Consider the following 18,967-nt stretch of genomic DNA (forward strand, 5'->3'; position numbering starts at 1 on the left):
AAATTTAAAGAAATTGTGTGCTGTTTGGAAAGATGAACCTTTGTTGCTCAGATTGCATTGAGATTTTTATGAAAAATCTTTTTGTTTTACAGTTGATTTGGCTGTAGAGGGATGGAGCAGAACTGCAAACTGCTTTTCAAGTTTTGTTCCCACAGTGTGCTTACCTCAGTCCTATCCTCTCTGCTGCAGACTGTACTCAGTTTGTAGGAGTAACTCCATTTTTTTCCATTATTCTGAGCGGGTATTAACTATAGGTCAAGTTGACTTTGAAATTCGGCCAGCTCCATAGATAGAGACAAGACCTCTGTTCCCGCTTTGGGAAGGTCTTGTTCTGTTCTGCAGCTGCCAGTCAGGACGTGAAAGGACATTCTGCCTATTTTGTGTTTGAATATTATACAGATGCAGACATTGATTGAATCATCTGCCCAATAACTGAGATGAAAGCTTTGATTTCGGGCTATCTCCTCCTAAGTCTTGTGGAAGGGATCTTTAAAAAGAATGCTATTCCTTTCTTGCTGCAGTCAGATTAAATCTTTACTTTTCAGGCTGTAATGGCTGCATAATGCATTATCTCTTGCAAAGGGTAGTCTAATATCTGTATATTATACATCTGTATGAAAACAAAAGAAAGTTAATTTGTAATGTTGCCATTGAAATTGGGGTTTTGGGAGACCAATAAAATAGAATTGCTTAAACCCTCATAATCAAATGGGCAGTTTAGCTAATTTTAAAATAATAGTGAACTATGTCATAACCATGTTCATGTCAGAAGTAAAGGCCAAATACCATATTTTTCGAAGTTAATTCATTCCGAATACAAGGTTAATTTATTTTGTTGGTCTTTCAGAATGATGACATTGAGACTGATATAAATAAACTGAAACCTACACAGGAATTGGGGCGACCAGTAGAAGAACTGAAAATGTATGAGCAATTTTTCCCAGAACTTTTGGAAAACTTTCAGGTAAAGTATATGATTTCTTAGTGCATCCATCATAATAAGAGGTTGAATCTGGAATATATTGTAATCTTATGCTTTTTTGTGGATTTAGTTATTTCAGGGGGAGAAAAAAAAAGAGCATTTCTAGAACTATGTTTGCTATTTATGAGGGGAGCTATACAGTTATACAGTGAGTTATTTAGTTTCTGGCTAAGTTACTTGAAGCTAATATGTTTTGTACCTAATGAAAGCAGTGATTAACAAAATTTGGAGAATGGCATTGACTTGAAAGTTTCAATTAGCTTTTTTAATGTTTGTTCTTTATTTTTATACTGTTTTGACGATATCTTCTCGGAAGAGATGGAACTTCATTGCTTTATTCATGTAGATTTACATCACAGTGATAATTTCTTCTTTAATTAAAACTTTGGTTTCACTTCGGCTGTTGTGAAGTATATTGAAAGATAAATGATCTTCTAAGAAGTGTTTACTTGTGAGGAGAAAAAAAACAAGAATCAAGGTTTGTTTCTGTTTCCTTTTAGGAATGTGACTTAGTCTCCAAGGAACCAAAGCCTTTTCGATCTGATGCAAATCTGTGTGGGCCTATTGTGGTTCCGACAGCAGGAGAGGAGCACTGTTCAGAAGCAAACCCCTCAGTAAAAGAAATTTCTCTAAAGGAGAGCCATTTTTTGTTGACAGAGGAATGCAATATAAGACCAGCCTTCCTGGAATTGCCGAAAAAAGATAGTAGCAAAGACAGTAGGTTACATCAGCAAAATGATCAAAAGACGATGATCCCAACTTGCCAGTGTCTGAGCCAAGAAATTGTGAAAGGCTTGGACAGAATCACGCTGCAAAACACTGCAAAAAATGAACAGTATTTTGGTACAGGTTGTGCTATAAAGAAGGAAAGCAAAACTAGCCTTACCACCCTTGCTTGCAGTAAGCCTTGTGAGCATGTTTCACCTTGCAAAAGTAGCCTTTTTGAGGGATCACCTGTTCAGCTGGGAAAACTATGCTGTACTGGGGTGGATTCTGAGGAAGATGATGATTCTGGATCAAATTCTTCAGGGGAGCAAGTGATTCTTGAAGTTTCTGATATATCACCAGTTCATGACTCTGATCTTTACATTGAAATGGTAAAAAACACAAAGTCTGTCCCTGAGTATTCTGAAGTGGCCTATCCAGATTATTTTGGCCATATGCCACCCTCATTTAAGGAGCCTATTCTGGAAAGGCCTTACGGGGTGCAGAGGTGAGTTAAAATTCTGTGTTGTGGTGGTGGTCATTGTGGTTGCCTTGAAGATTAATCTTTACGTGGAGAATAACTGGAAACTCACCTCTAATGTGTACAGTTTTTACTCTGTCATGTGAAGTAATTTTCAGTGAAAATCAGTTTAAAGGTAGGTAGCTGCCATCTTAGCATTAATCAACACAAAGCCACCAAGTAAAAACAAAATTTGATTCTGTAATTGCCGATTATAATTCTGAAATTTTAGTTTCTAAAATCTTAAGTTTCTGCCCTCTATTTTTATTCCTTTTCTTGGAAGGAATCCCATCCAGATCATGTAATTTTTAAAAATACTTATCTTTTCCAAGATCAAAAGAAGGAAGCTAGAAAGGTGATGCTTTCTAACTCATTGTTTAACTTGCCAAGGTATTATACTTGCCAAGGAATGCTGTCATACTTTATCAAGCAAAAATAATGATAACTCTAAAAGCTTGTGGACATAACGTTGGTGTATTGACAGTTTATCATCACCTTCTGTGCTAGGAGCTTTTCTCTGTATTGTCTGTGAGTTAAAGACAAAAGTGTTTTTGTATGTGAATGAAATTTCTTGAATTTGTTGTCCTCTTGGAAGACCCTTAGCAGCACTGAAGTGAGTGTGGAGTCTCAATTTAATGAGATTTTACATATTTACATTTAGATATTAAGATGAGAAGACTTTTTAAAACTAGATGAAATCCTTATAATTAGTAATAGTTGGCAGAGTTTTATATCTGTGATTAAAAAAAAATCTTTCCTACAGAGAAAGTACAGTATTGCTACAGTATTGAGACAGAAATGACATTACTTTACCGTTACTACATACATTCTTGATAAAAAGCCCCATGAGTAAAGCATGCTTATTTTCTAGATTGATTTGACTGATGTGGAAGGGAACTTGATATTTTCTAACTCAGGACAGAATGGTACTTTAAGAAAATTTTGCATGTCTTCACATGTTTTAGTAGTATTTAATCATTTTGAATACTCCTGAGTAGTCTTATGTTGAGTGAAAACTTTAAAATAAGGAGAAATTGGAATTGTCATTCTAGTGCTCATTCTTAAGTGAACCAAAGCACCGTGTTAACTGTCTTTTGACCAACAAACCTACCTATAAGCTTATACATAGAGCTAATTTCTAAATCTTGAGATAATGATAGGTTAAAAAAAAACCCCAACTTTATTTTACATTTGATGAAGTGTATTTTTAGCATTGAAAGTAACCGTTTACTTCTCCAATGAAGCAAGAATGGAATTTTGTGTAGTTTTGCTAAGTTTGATTCAGAAAACCTGTTTCAACTTTTTAAGGTACACAATTCTAACAGTTCATTTTTCTGCTAATTGACTTAGCCTTGTTACTGCAATGTAATGAATTTCTGGGGGGATAATCCTTTTAAAAAGAGCCTAATCCTTTTAAAAAGAGCCTAGTAATAGTACTTCCTAGAAAGGCAGCGGAAACTGATTTTGTCAAAGATACAGGGAACTATCGAAAGTCTTCTAGAAAGCTTTGTGTAAATTCTATTGGCTTTCAGTGAGATTTATCTTCATGTTATTGCTAGCAATTAGTACATCCCTTGTCAGCTAAGTTGCTATTAGAAATCAAAACATTGCATTGCATTGTATTGTCCTCACTGTATTTTAAGCAAGTGTTTCAGGATGATGAATGTGTTTTGGTCTTGCAGTACTCAGGAGATTCAGTGTTTACCAGCTTGTGTTTTGATGCACTTTTGGATTTTTGTTTGTGTTTGACAATACGTGGTGTTTTGAAAATGTTTCATCAAACTGTTGCCAGAATAACTTTTGAGAATAATTGTTTTATTATTCCACCTTCTATAGAAGGTAATTGGTACTTAACCCAGTCCCCTGTAAATTAGGGATTAAATATCTACGCTTTTTTTCTCATTTTCTATAAACCTTAGGTTTGTTTTTGCTGCACATTTTAGGATTTTCTAAACTCCTGCAGAAGTGGTCGTGAGGTAATTCAGAATTCTCAGGGGACCTACCCATAAACACGTAGCTCCAGGTCAATAGTTTTCTTTTCTTTTTTTTTTCTTTTTCTAATTTTTCCTTCAGTAATCCTCAAATAGTTTCTCCTATCTATTAATTTTTAACTATCTTAAAATTCATTACTATTTTTTTCTTTTTGTATATCTTTCTTAAAGCCACATCTTCTTTCTGTGTACTGTGGTTATAAGTATGGTATTTAAATATTTTGCATTGATTAGTGGATTTTATCCTGATAAAATTCCTATGATGATGAAAAGTATTATAACCACTTAGAGCTGAGGCATATTGAAATTTAATAATTCATTATCAAGTGAGAAATCTGTCCTGAGTTGAACCCTGATCAAATAGACTATGGTGAGTGGAACTTCTTACAATTTTATTAATACGTTGCTGGATATGTCTTGTTATTTTTTTTTTTCTAGGAGTGACTTTGCCAAGTCACTCCTAACTTAAGAGGTACTAGAGTTGTATGCTTCCCTTTTTTTTTTGTCTTTACTCATTTGTCAACAATATTTGTTTTCATTAAGCAGAATTTCCAGCCTGAACGTACTTTACACCTCTGTTCCTGTGTTCTTCGTTGTTAATCTGCCTCCTTTTGTTCTTATTGCAGGTTCTGTGCTTTTCCCCACAGCTCTGCCACTATATTTCATTCTTGAACTGCAACACATTCTTACTTTTCCAAACCAGGACCTAGATACTGCCAGTTGTGCAATGGTTTAATGATCTGGATAAATATACACCTGACATTTGGCTGACATCACCAAATTCATTCTTATTTGTTACCTAGTCGATATATGAACCTAGATGTCCAGAGGTGAAAAGCTCGTGCACTAACACACTCACTGCACGACCTACTCTGTAATATTTTAATTCTAGTTATGATAGGACTCATGAAAATTACTAATATTATCAAGTACTGTCATAGATTAAAGCATTAACATACGTGATGTTTGAGTAATTCCTGCTGCTACTACAAATTTTGAAATGGTGCATTCTTCATGTAAGATAAAACTACTGGGTTTTGTGCATGAAAACTCAATTCCCACACATACAAATATTGGAATGGGTCAGCTGTGAATGCAGGTGTTTAATAAATACACTTATGATTTGTGCACATAAGTGGGGATGAGGCTGAAGGCTCTCTGAAAGTCTATGTCACTATCTTCATGTTAATTTTGTTAGTTTTCATTGTTTCTTCTCTTTTTATAATTGGAAATAATGTGCAACAGATTAAGTGGGGATTCTTCTTTTTTTAATAGGACAAAAATCTCTCAAGATATTGAAAGACTGATTCATCAAAATGATATTATAGATAGAGTTGTGTATGACCTTGACAATTCCAGGTGAGCTTTTAATTTTCTGAAAACAATAATGAATAGCTTTAACATATTCTACTTTACCTATGATATAATTTGTAATATTTAAGATGGTTCTGTAGATGTCAGTTTGACTAGTTCTTGTGGTGTGACTTTGTTTCTACTGCTCATGCTCTGTTTATGGCAGATGTAGAATAATTTTTCAATTGCTAAGTGAGATCTGAAACAAACCACATGTGTTTCTGTTAGTCACTCTGATCCCTTTTTCTTCCCTTAGTTATTCAGTTCCTGAGGAAGCAGATGTTTTGAAGTTTAATTCAAAATTTGAATCTGGAAACCTGCGCAAAGTCATTCAAATCAGAAAGTAAGATACTTCAACTTTTATTTTTACATGTGAAACTTTCCATTTCCTTTTTTTAAAAAAGAGGTCTTTGTTTTTATTAATCTTCAGAAATGAATATGATCTGATTCTGAACTCAGATATAAATAGCAATCACTATCATCAGTGGTTTTACTTTGAAGTCAGTGGAATGAAAACTGGCATTGGATACCGGTTTAACATCATCAACTGTGAAAAGTCCAACAGTCAATTTAACTATGGTAAGATGCATTTCCCATTCTTCAAGAAGTAGTATGTGGTAAAATATCTGAAAAGGAGTGCTCAGCTGTGTGTCATGCCCTCCGAGGATTTAACAGATCACATCTATGCCTTTTTTTTAGTAGTAGCAGGCACACTAGAAAATGACTGTTTTCAGTTAAAAAGAAAAAAAGATGTATCTGAAAACACTGGCTGTCAGATTTAAAAATGAAGTATTGATGTGATTAAAGCCAAAAGAAAAGAATTTTACTGGCAACTGCAGTTGTCAGCCTTAAGACTATTTGTGATAAGGGACAACAAATCTTGTCAGTCAACAAACATGAAAGAATTAGAAGTAGGTGCCATTAATTCCACTCGTAAGTACTGAGATACCTTTTTGAGAAGTGCAATAAAAAGTACATAGTCTTAGAGAGCTTTTCTTACTGCATGTATGAGAAGGAAATGTAAGGTTCTCTTTCAAATGTAAATGTTTCACATGTGACCCTCTGCAGTTTCTATCTCATAGCATTTGCTGTTTGTGCATCAGACAGTGCAATAAGCTTTTTCTCCATTTGCCTAAGGGAGGTCATTCAGCTTAAAAATACTCCGGTGAGATTTTTTTCCCACTCAATTTTGTACAATTCTCCCTTTCAGTCCTATAAGGAGAAGGAAGAGAAACTTTCCTTCCACCTTCTTCAAACGCTTGGGACAAAATAACATCATATTCTTAAAGTGTTCAACTTCATTTAATTAAGATATGAACATTTTAAATGTTGCTCGGAAATAGGGCATATAAAACCATTTACTTAAAATATTTGCACTTTTACAATGAACTTATATGATCTAACCAAATAATAATCTCTTAACCAATTGGAAAATCCTGCATTTTCTAACTGTGCAGTCTTTTATGTTCTCTTTGGAGACCTTTCAGAATGATAAGTTAAATGGAATAGGTTTTTGTTTCTGTCTTTAATTAGGATTTGATAGGCCAAAAAGATTTGATAATCTTTTGAATGAAAGAGCATGTTCTGATTTTCTATATTCTGTGATATGAAGTTGAAATGCATATCTAGATTGGAGAATTGCATAAAAATTGTTTGTCTGGTCCTATCATTGCAATGTTAAAGAGTGCTGTCTTTACATTAAAATGATTTTTTTTTTTTTTTTTTTTTTTTAAGGTATGCAACCGCTCATGTATTCTGTTCAGGAAGCATTACATTCTAGACCGTGTTGGACTCGTGTTGGGACAGATATTTGTTACTACAAGTAAGTACCAAGCAACTATAACAAAAAGATCTTTTACTGAAGATGACTGTGAGAATTTTTGCTGACAAGAAATGTTTGCTCTTGTTTTTCTTTCCATAGTTCTGTTGTGAATACAACTTTTCTCCTTAATGACGCTTGCTTAGTTATTATGGAGAAATAACAGAAGTGATCAGAATATATAGATTGTCACTTTGTTAACACTCTGCTGTCATTGAAGTAGTTCACTTGTGTACTCCTTTTCGCCATAAATTGCATTTTATTGTACAGAAATATTTAATGGAATGTATATGTGCACACTTAAAATGTTATTGGTGACATGCAGTAATACTAGTCAGATGTCATCTGTGATTAGTCTTTTGAGAATTTATTGTACAGCTGTTTTAAAGTAATCTTAGAACAAAGAGAATATACTAAGAGAAGTTACCATTAAGTTTGTTACCCTTTGTTATGGTTCTTAGTATTTAAATATGTTTATTATTTTTGTTATATTGTTAGGAACCACTTTTCAAGAAGTTCTATTGCCGCTGGAGGTCAGAAAGGAAAATCTTATTACACAATTACATTCACAGTGACTTTCCAACATAAGGATGATGTCTGCTACTTTGCTTATCATTATCCATATACCTATTCGACCTTAAAGGTGGGAAGATTGTGATTTGTTACATAGGTAACCATTTATACTTAGGAGAAGTAATGTAATGCAGATGATAGGCATTTGTGAAATAATTGGAGAGTTTTTCATGCTATCTTGATATAAAATGACAAGGAATGTAGCTTTTACTAAAGAAAGGATCCTGGGAAACAAAATGATCCTTTTTTTTCAAAATAAATAGAGTATGTGCTGTTTTTTTTAGGATTCAAAACAATATTTGTTAGAAAAATCTTTGGGCATTGAATGTCGTGTTTTTTAGTGAGTCAGATGACTCTTATCCTGCTAATCTGCGCAAGTTCATAACTGACCTATGCAAACTGTTATATTGAAGATAGTGACAAGCGTTTGTAGGATAGTAAATAAGAGAAAGGAGTGTTGTAAAGCATTGAGTCCTGGAGAAAATGCTTGGACAGAATGCTTTGTCTTAGACAAGTTTTTTTTTTGTCATAGCATTTGTTTTTTTTGTCATAGTAGCAAGAGCATACTTGTGGATTTAATGGTTGTTGTATACCAGTATTCACTAGAGCTATTTACTAAACAATTTACTAGTTTACTAAAATCTTAGAAGAAGTTTCACCTTGTAGAAAATTTGCACTTTTCATCTTCTTCAGAGCAATTGTAAGAACAGATAAAGAATTTATTTGGCTATGCAGAGATGCATCTCTATTTGGAGATGCAGAGAATGATATTTCATTTTCAAAATACTGTGGAAGCTTTAGCATTATTCATAACTATAACAACAACAACAACAGCAAATGGAATAAATAATATCTGTAGAGTACACTTGTGTATGATTACAAAAGATGTGAAGTATCTTTTCATTATTTTGGGGATGAAGATGCATCTACAGAAATTGGAATCCATGCACAACCCTCAGCAGATATATTTTCGGCATGATGCTCTCTGTGAGACACTGGCTGGCAACAGTTGTCCGATAGTCACTATTACAGCCATGCCAGAGTCAAATAGCTATGAACATGTCTGTCAGTTCAGTAAGTATGACTTCTCTTTCTTGTCAGCAGGAAATAATGGTAAACCAGCTCTTTATGGGGAAAAAAAAAAGACAGTTCCTGTGTGCTTTAAGCAATACAATGTAAAGTTAGTTTAATGACTTTCATGATATTAGAAGATGCTGGTGTTCAGGATTTCTTTTATATTTAAAAACATATATTTGAGTAAGGGAATTTTAATTTCTGTTTGTTATGCTTTGCTGATAGTGCTTCTTGGAGGGGAAAAAAAACCCCTAATGTTTCACTAACTTTTCTGCCCAAAAGCTGTGGAAGTCAGCTTGCCAAAAATAAATTCATGGTGAAAAGCTTCAGCTACTGAGACTTGAAGTGTGCTTTTGTTGTAAGAGTATTCTTGGTTAACCCTCTTCAGTCTGGCTTCCCTGATATTTTCCTAGTATGTTTAAAAAGAACCTTTAAAAGTATCTGGCATTCTAATTGCCGTCTTCAGTTGATTGTGACCATGTAATTGTCTCAGACTGAATTTAAAATTCCACTGAGTCACCTGTGTAATTAGCAGTCCTTCTAAAAATGTTCTGGTTAAGTTTGTTAAGAGTGTTTCATTCGTATGAATGCACTGAAAAATAAAATACTGCACTTTGCATTGTACTGAATAAAGAAAATGGTTAATTCTTCTGTAAACAAACCTTTAAACTAGCTAGTATTATATTTTGTGACATTTATATTCCTTTTAGGGAATCGTCCTTATATTTTCCTAACTGCTCGTGTACATCCTGGAGAGACAAATGCAAGTTGGGTTATGAAGGGAACGCTGGAGTATCTTATGAGCAATAATCCAAGTGCCCAAAGCTTACGAGAATCTTATATTTTCAAAATTATTCCAATGCTCAATCCAGATGGTGTCATCAATGGAAAGTAAGCTTAAGTTTACTTGCAAATGTGTAAGCTGTGTATAAGCTGTTAATACTAAGTCATGGCATCTGTTGTTGAAGACAATAATTCAAAATAAAATTTAATAAAATACAAAAATAAAACAATAAACAAATGAATTCTAAAAACACAGGAATGCAATACTCAAATGTATGTACTATAAAAATCCTTATAAAACTGTGATGATATACTTTCTCAGAATTTTTATTTTTCCTGCAGAAATATGGTCCACTGTAAAACCATCTTTGTATTTGTTTTGCAGTGATAGTCCCTTCTCACTGGAGTTTGCACTTTCGTTGCCTCTCTGAGCAGCAATCTTGAGCAGGTGTAGATAGTTATGTAGAAGCACAGCTGCTTTGAAGTTTTTTTTTCTTTTGTTTTAAAGTGTCCTTTGGCGTTGGACTCTTCCAAAGAAGTAGTAGGCAACAAAGAAATCTTGAATTAGGAAGGAAATTTTTTTTCAAAACAATTACAATGGTACAAACACTTCTTCATGCCTTTTATTTTTATTTTTTTATTTTTATTTATTTCTTCCAAAAAGCCACCGTTGCTCCTTAAGTGGAGAGGATTTAAACAGACAATGGCAAAATCCAAATCCAGATCTGCATCCCACAATTTACCATGCCAAAGGCCTACTGCAGTATCTGTCTTCTATAAAACGTTTACCACTGGTGAGTATGTATGGGTAAGCCATACATAACTATTTTTGTCTTGTAAGAAATTCTGATTATTTTTTTTTCTATGCAGCTAGTCTATAAGATGAACTTCTTATTAGGTTCATGTAGACTGTATTGCAGATGTGATTTGGAGATCTTCTGCAAACATTTATGCCTTTTTCCTGTCGGTAGCATAGAAGCTTAAACCTTATTTAGAAAGCATCTGATATTTTTCTCTTATGGCATGAGTTGATCATATAAACAGTATTTCCTAAACATTTGGAACTTAAATGAAAATATGAACATAATAATATAAGAAATAAGGACTTTTTTAATGTTAATATTATTAAGGTGATGCACTCTGGCTTCATTTTGCTGAATTATTTCTTTTAGGTCTACTGTGATTATCATGGTCATTCTCGTAAAAAGAATGTGTTTATGTATGGCTGCAGTATAAAAGAGACAATGTGGCACACTAATGTTAGTTCTTCCTCTTGTGACTTGATTGAAGACTCTGGTTACAGGGTAAGTTGGAAACTCATAAAAGTTGGACACTTTGACATTTGACATGAATTTGGAATATGTTAGTGGTATTCACTTACGTGGCTCTACAGCCGTAACTAGGCTTATTTAGAAAAATATCTCAGGTTCATTAATGTATTTTGAAATATTTTGAGAGTTTTAAACATTGCTCTAATGCAGCTTAAAATTTACTCATAGTACCCTAATTCTTTTTTCTTTTTTTTTTTTGGGGGGGGGCGGGGAGCGGGAAGAGGGAAGGGTATTGCTGTATGCTTTTTAGTTGACAGTATTACCTTATAGTGAATACATGGGAAATACACTTCTGTCCGTTTATAATTAGTGAATGAAAATAGAATCCTTTAAGCATGGCAAGGATTATTGTAAGAAAAGTACAGAAGTGCTCTGTGAAATATGAGCCCCCACTCCTTTTTTTTTTTGTATGGGAAGAGGCAAAAATAGTCTTATAATATATGTAGTTAATGCGTATGTCCCTAGTGCACACATGTAACAGGTTGGGACAAACAACATCCAGGACATTGTATAAGCTTTTAATAATTCGTAGAATACCAGCCGTCAGTAAGACTCTTCCGTGTAACCTCACCGCCGCCTTGTGGCAGATCTGTGCAACTCAGTGTCTTGGACCTATTTTTTAAATCCAGTTAGACCATTGAGCATGTGAAGATACATTAAAAGTCTTCTTAAGCATGTAAAGACTCTAAACTTGTAAAGATAGTATAGATGCTTTCAGAGTTTTATTAAGTAATTCTGTTGCTATTGAGCCTGTCTCACGTACCATTTCCTGGATATTGAATCTGTTGTCATTCACAGTTGCTGCTCTGCTTATTTTTGTGGGATCATGATATTTACACCTGCATGGTCATAACATACAAAACACAATATACAATAAGTGTTGTGCCAGAAAAATATTTTTGTTTCAAAAAATGAAGACTAAAATATTTTGGCAAACTTACACTAACATAAACTATTGAAATAATAAAATCAAAGTGGCCATGTACTTCGTGTTAACTTGGTATAAATAAAAGCTGAACAAAAATGAAGGCATTTAAGATAAATTATATAATACATGTATTTGCATAACTGTTTCTTGTCATTTTCTAGAGGTGTCAAGCGAACGATTGTATTTACTTGGAATTAAGTAGATGCTTAAGGCTCTGCTGAATAGAGATTGATTTTACGTATTAATAAAATATTGTATATATTAGGTCAAATGGGATTGTTGAACCCATTTGAAGTCTGGATTACCGTTCTCTTAATTGCATGGGATGTGTAGCATGCTTAATTTGAGCAAAGTTAGCTGGGTAAATTAGGAGGAGATGGGAATTGTGTGAATAATTCCTTTATGATTATTATGCGTATGACTAATGTTTCGTTTAGTAACTGGGTCTACAGAAGAGGATTTAAGCAGGTAAGAAAGGAAAAACTTACTATCACTTGAGCCTACTGGCTTTTGAAAACTCCAGCTAAAGAAGTATTCTCATTATTCTTCAAATTCAAACTTGAGCAAAATTAACTGATAAGTTTGCGACTTCTATTTTTCCTGTCATAAATAAAATGGAAGAATTGCTGTCTTTTTCAAATTATTACTCCTGCAGGTGCTCCCTAAGATTCTCAGTCAGACTGCCCCGGCATTCTGCATGGGCAGCTGCAGCTTTGTGGTGGAAAAGTCAAAGGAATCAACAGCACGGGTTGTTGTCTGGAGAGAAATAGGAGTACAAAGAAGCTACACAATGGAAAGCACATTATGTGGATGTGACCAGGGTAAATATAAGGTAAGGAACTGTATCAACTGAACAATTCTTATTCTTTAATTTCTACTTCTGCATTGGAATCATGTTCTATAACTCAGCTTGCTTGCGTTTGTTTAATTTCTAAGACTCCTAAGAACTTTGTGTATTCCAATGTTGTAGAAAAATAATGTTATGTGCAGTATTACAGGTTGTGCAACTGTCTTCATCTGTCACTTAAAGTAATACCACTGCATACATGTTAGGCTGTTTGGCTGTACTAACAAGACTGCTATTAATGGTTGCTTATGACACCTGTAAATGCATGTATTAAAAATATTTCAGAGAACTGTTCTTTCTAGTAGATTATTACAATTGGATAATAATGAATGCAAATAGGAGATAAAAGTTTTCTTCCTATGTGTCAGCCTGAGACCTCACTATGTCAGTTCATGGCTATTCAACAAGTGTTTAGTATCATTCTTTTAAGAATTAGTTTCAGAATCACACTTACAGATCAAGACTTCTCTAATAACAGGCTACTGACATTACAAATTGTACATTTTTAAGTAAAGTCATTATAATAGTTACACTTCTTATTTTCAAATTTTCTTCTTCAAAAGCGTGCTAGAAGTGCTGCAAACAAACTTGAGAACAAGCTTGGAAACAAAGGGTGGCCACGTGTTTTTCATGTAACAGAAAACCTATTTCATAATGAAACACTAATGAAAATGAAAAAGAGTAGAAGAACATTAGTTCTTCAGCTTCTACTACTGGATTAAGTTACAAATTAAAGTAAGTTTGAAAATTGGACATTCATGGAAGAAGTAGCAGTTTCTTCTACTTAAAAAATTTAGAAATACCGAAGAAGAAAATGACTGCAAGCCTCAAATAAGGTGCTCAACCAGAAAAAAAAATGAAAAGAAGGACCAAAAAAGTAGGAAAAGAAAGGAAATAAAGTATAAAAAGATAAAGCTATTGTGTGTTCTAGCATCCATGCTTACCCTTTTGAATGGTTGAATGGTAGGAAGATTTTGGTAGGAATTTTAGTATGTCTATAACTACTAGGAGAATGAATTCTGACAGTTGACAACAGAAGCATGCTCTTATTGCCACTTCCAGAATATTGCATTTTAATTTCAGGGGATATTTTGAAACTTAGAAATGACAACTCATCTAGATCAATTAATGTGAAACACCAGAATATTCTTGCAAACTTAACTTTCGTGGCTTTAGCAGTGTGGCTACAGAAAGTTCTTCAGAAAGGCAAACTGAGATGTTTGTGGACAAACTTAAGATGCTTGTCTCATGAAACTTTATGATCAAACCTTCAATTCAAAGGTGATAAAGGAGCTGAACTCTGTCAAAAACATGAACTACTTAAAATATCTCCTACATTATGTGAATTACTCTAGTTTACAGACAGAGTCCAATTGTTGTTATGTCATTCATTTTCTTTGGAATCAAACAGTGTGCAAGATCTTAACATTCTCTAAACATACAGGAAAACCTTTTATGATTTCTTCACCATAGTAATCCTTGTCTAAATAAGAAAATGTGCCTGAAAGTCTAAGATTACTTGATAGAACAAGTGCAAAATTTCTCCAGTGAAAAAGATCAAACAGATTCACCTTTTTTCATAGGAAAGGAGTGGAACCAGTAGCCTCGTGAATGAATTTGTGGTATGAAGTTGTTCACATCTTTTAAAATACATGAGTTTTTTTGTTCTTTTTTTTTTTTTTGTGAAAATGTTTTTTCCCAATTATTTCTCTTCCTACTTCCCACCTCAAATTACATGATATTTTAAATCAAAGAATAATGTATTGCCTGCATTCCAGAAATGCCTTTTTCCATTCATGGGACTTAGTATCATCCTTAAATCTGTCAAGGCATAAAAACGATTACTTAGAACATCTATCCTTTGTGAAACAAATGATGGGTCTCTGTCAAAGCTGGGTATAATATCAAAACGTCAATTTAGCGTTTTATTTTATTTTGCTCAGACAGTGGTGGTAAATTACACTCAGTCAGAAAGCGAGAAAACTGTTGAGATGAATTTGGCATTTCTTACCTGAATTTAAGATCATTGGTAACGGAATTATCTCTGGAAGCTCACTTTATCTCACTTTAGCTGCTTCTGTAGGGTCTTTGTTGTACATTGAGAATGTGTCACACGTATTGGCCACTCGTCCGTGATTCAGTGCAGGAAAAGTGAATCTCCAGGAGAAAAGTTACCAAGGACCAAGCAGTATGGAGTGCTATTAAGATACTGGACAAAAGAAAAAGATCTTAAACGTTTTTCAATGTGTACGATTTTTGGATATAAATTGAAAACTCAATAATAACAATCATTAATTCATTCCAGTTTAGGGATTAAGTGATAATAGACAATATAGATTAATCTTTTGAGTTAATAGAGAAGCTTGCTATTATCTATAAATTTTGGTGCACACAAAGAGAAGACTTTATTTAAAAAAAAGAAAGTTTCAGTCAATGGAAGTACCTTGTTGGTTCCAGTGATCCTTCAGTCTCAAGATCTTGAGTTCTCTAAGATGGTAGCCTGAGTAGCCTGAGTAGCAAATGAGGAGAACAGGATCTTTTACTAAACAAGTGACTTCTGTAAATCTAACATGGATGTTTAGAACATGCTAAATATGTTATAGGAAGACCCATCTCAACTTGAGGTAAAAGTCCTTCATGCCTGTGTTTCATTTTTGGTATTTTCATGTTGTATTGAGTGTTGAAGACTTCAGTTCATGTTCTAAAATGTTACTGCCTGGAAGAGAGTTAATTGCATAAAATATGAAGAAATAAGAATGAACTAAAAAAATTCAGCTAGCAAAAAAATCTGTATGTACTTTAGAAAGCTGTGCCTGTGCTGAAGAGTAAAATTTTTAACACTTAATGAAGTGTAACAGGCCACAGGAGCACTTGCAAGTATTCAGAAGATCAGGAAGAGAAGTACAAAGAAGACTTTGATGAAAATGAACTTTACCTGCCTTCCTTCAGCAGATAATAGCAGTTATATTAACTGAAGTAAGCTTTGGGACCCTCATTTCATGGAAAGGTGGAATGTTTGTTTGATGGAAGGATAACAACAGATTAAGTTTGGTGTTTGGCAGCCTTGTAGTATTAGATTCTCCACTGTGATTCAAAGAAGTGGCAAAATCAAGATTAGACATCAGTGTAGTTTGCTGTTCCAAGTTTATGTGCCCTTCAGTGTAGCAAGTTCAAACATTGCCCTCAGGATACTTTACCATCTCCCATCCGATTCAGTTACATGTGTCTAGTAATTTACTCTTTCTCCTGTGCTGGTAGTAGCAGCTGTGGAATATGCACACGCTATTTATCATTCTAACATTTGTCTTTGCACTTTCTTTCATAATGTACTCTGTGCTTTTCCTACCTAAGAGACACTTTTACTATTCATAAAGAATCTGCAAACTAATGATGACTTTTTCAGTGGCAGATTGAGACAATGATGGGAAAAGTTTCTGAACCATCAAGTTACACACATGATAGTCCATGTAACAGTGAGATTACTGTTACCATTCTCCTTCCTTTTCCACGTATTTGTTACCTCTTTTCCTTAATGTTATTTTAATCTCTTTGGGGCAGGGATTGCACCTTCCTGTGATTAGAATAGTGGAGACCCAGCTATAACTGGGATCTTCAAATGTTACTGATGGGCAAAGAAATACCCAAAAAAAAAAAAAAAAAAAAAGGCCTCTGTGGAGGTAGAGCACTGAGAGTGAGGAAAACTGATTTCTGTTCCCAGCGGGGTCAGTGACATGCTGTGAGACACTGTGCAAATCGCTTCAACCTTCTGTGCCTGCATTTCTCCATCAGTAAAGTGAGGATAATTCTTCCTTTATTGATAATGTGCTTTGAAATCTACAGCATAAAAGCACTGTGAAAGAGGTAAGTAGAATTCATATTAACAATAATACTCAACTATCCAATTCCTGTTTGCTACTAGGAGGTTTCTGCAGCGCTTGGCTGGAGATGGCACTGCCTAGTACAGTGAATACAGTTTTCTGGTTACTAAAAGGGCCTTATTTGTGAAGATTATTGAGGAAAAGAGAATTCACAGGAAAAATCAAGTCAGACTTCCCATTTTTTTTTTCTTCATATGTTCAAAATAGGAGCATGTAAAGAATGCTACAGACTACCATTTTGGAGAAATAGCACTTCTGAACTTGTTGTTTAATGATGTGGCAGTGTAAAAGCTTGTGTGTATGTTCTTTAGCTTGTAGGCAAAAAAGTGTCTATTTGCTTTGCGTATTTCTTACTGGATGACACAGCTTGTCACCATTGCCTGGTTTTTCTGCTTCCCTGCTTGTTTTGTGAAAGCTCCTTTTTTTACCTTCCCTTTCCCATAAAAGATTTAGAAGAAATACAAATGCATCTGAGATCCAGAAGTGCGTGTTCATATGTGGGAGTGGTTGCGACATTAAATTTGTTATTGTTTATACTGTCCTTACTAGCCAATTATGTAATTGCTGAGAGCCATTCTGGAGTGTCATTCTGGTTTAAGGAATGAGATGTGGTCGGATGTTCTTTCCTTATGTATATATTGTACTGCTGATTCAATGTATATAGTTAGCTGATGGGAGTCTCTGTCACATTTATGAATTTAGAGAATAATAAATGCATTCCACCTCCTAAATTTACATAAAGACAAAATTGTCCTTCTCTCTCATTTAAGGTAGAAGGCACTATGGGGTGGAATATTTTATTTTTTTTCTTTTTCTGTGTGTGTGAATAGATGTATGAGTAAATGCTTTCAGAATTAACATATGTAATCTTCATCTTGCAAAACAGGAAGAGATAATTTTTGTCAGGGATTAACTTTATTGTCTTAAATTGTCTTATTTATGTCTTAAAACATGAGTGATCTTGATAACATCCACATTGTTTTTATTCTGACAGTACTTTCTGTTGAACAATTTTATATTTTAAATCTTAGTGTATTCCATCCCACTTTTGAATTTTGTCTCATCTCTTATTATTTTGTAATTTTTAAACTTAGATGAAATCTTTGATTTTTGTCTTCCGATGCAAATGTGTAAATCCTGTTAATGTTCATTTGTTAGAAGGATAGACGAAGAAGCCCAGAAGAAATGTTGAAGCCTCCAGAAATGTCTGTTCTATCTTAGAGGAATCCAGCTGTTATTCCCTTTGTGTTTAATATTCTTCTTAACATTTATTCTTAAATTCTTCTGATACTTCTGTTTTTAAAGCAAAAGTGTAATAAAAATACTATGTTTTGTATAATGCTACAGTATTTTGGGGTCCATCTGCATGTACCTATCTTTATCTTTTTAAATCTTATTTTTAAATTAGGGATTGCAGATAGGGACAAGAGAACTGGAGGAGATGGGAGCCAAGTTCTCCCTTGCCTTACTGCGTTTAAAAAGACTGGCTTCACCTTTGGAATACAATCTGCCTTCTAGTCTGGATATTGAAAGTGACCTGATTGAGTCAAGCTGTAAAGTGACAAGGTAGTACATATTTTTTTTTATTAATTTATTTTCAGATAGTCTCTAAAATGAGGAAATGATTCACTCAGAAATGCTCTTCCACTTCATCAGAAGTAATGCTGATGTATTTTGATGTACTAGTGTAAGAGGTATCTGACTACTAGAAACTAAAAACTACAGTATTAAAAATATATTTAGAGTTTAATTATACAAGTTAAAAATTACTGTGAGAACTCTTAGGTTTTACTTCCAAACCTTTCTCCCCATCCCCACCCACCTGCAAATATGTGACAATATTTAAAGAATTTAAAACACATGAAATAATGACATGGTCACAGAGAAATATGTTGTATCTTCTTGGTAGCTGGAATATTAAATTATCAGATTCCTAAAGCTCTGGATAGGCTTGCAAAAGTATGTTTTCATTCTCTAAGTAATGCTTCAGTATCAGCATGTGTGTGATAACTGGAGATGCACAAGAAACAAATTAATTCAAATATACAAACTTTGTCTGAGAAGCTGATAAGTGATGAAATAAAACAGTATTAGTGATAAAAGTAAATTAGAGTAAGGTTTCACACATTAGGATATATTATCACCAGCTGTATTTACAATTGAAAACATACTGAGAATCTAAA

The 18,967-nt window shown here is 33.9% G+C and overlaps 1 protein-coding gene across 7 annotated transcripts in view; it reads left to right on the top strand.

The window, feature by feature from the left end:
• Window positions 1-18,967, top strand: part of AGTPBP1 (ATP/GTP binding protein 1) — a 66,677-nt gene that overhangs the window by 36,303 nt on the left and 11,407 nt on the right. For 5 of the 7 annotated variants that reach the window (XM_026038232.1, XM_026038235.1, XM_026038231.1 and 2 more), the window contains 13 exons: window positions 848-964; window positions 1,483-2,195; window positions 5,474-5,557; window positions 5,808-5,894; window positions 5,982-6,130; window positions 7,286-7,373; window positions 7,869-8,013; window positions 8,864-9,017; window positions 9,728-9,908; window positions 10,465-10,594; window positions 10,973-11,104; window positions 12,715-12,891; window positions 18,193-18,350. In XM_026038232.1, coding sequence (XP_025894017.1) covers window positions 848-964; window positions 1,483-2,195; window positions 5,474-5,557; window positions 5,808-5,894; window positions 5,982-6,130; window positions 7,286-7,373; window positions 7,869-8,013; window positions 8,864-9,017; window positions 9,728-9,908; window positions 10,465-10,594; window positions 10,973-11,104; window positions 12,715-12,891; window positions 18,193-18,350 — 2,315 coding nt within the window. Of the gene's footprint in view, window positions 1-847; window positions 965-1,482; window positions 2,196-5,473; window positions 5,558-5,807; window positions 5,895-5,981; window positions 6,131-7,285; window positions 7,374-7,868; window positions 8,014-8,863; window positions 9,018-9,727; window positions 9,909-10,464; window positions 10,595-10,972; window positions 11,105-12,714; window positions 12,892-16,624; window positions 17,047-18,192; window positions 18,351-18,967 lie in introns of those variants that run through there. The other 2 variants (XR_003249237.1, XM_026038236.1) reach the window with 2 other exon arrangements.

Source organism: Nothoprocta perdicaria, unplaced genomic scaffold (assembly GCF_003342845.1).
Source record: "Nothoprocta perdicaria isolate Ctin4 unplaced genomic scaffold, notPer1 scaffold_205, whole genome shotgun sequence".
Lineage (NCBI taxonomy): Eukaryota > Metazoa > Chordata > Aves > Tinamiformes > Tinamidae > Nothoprocta > Nothoprocta perdicaria.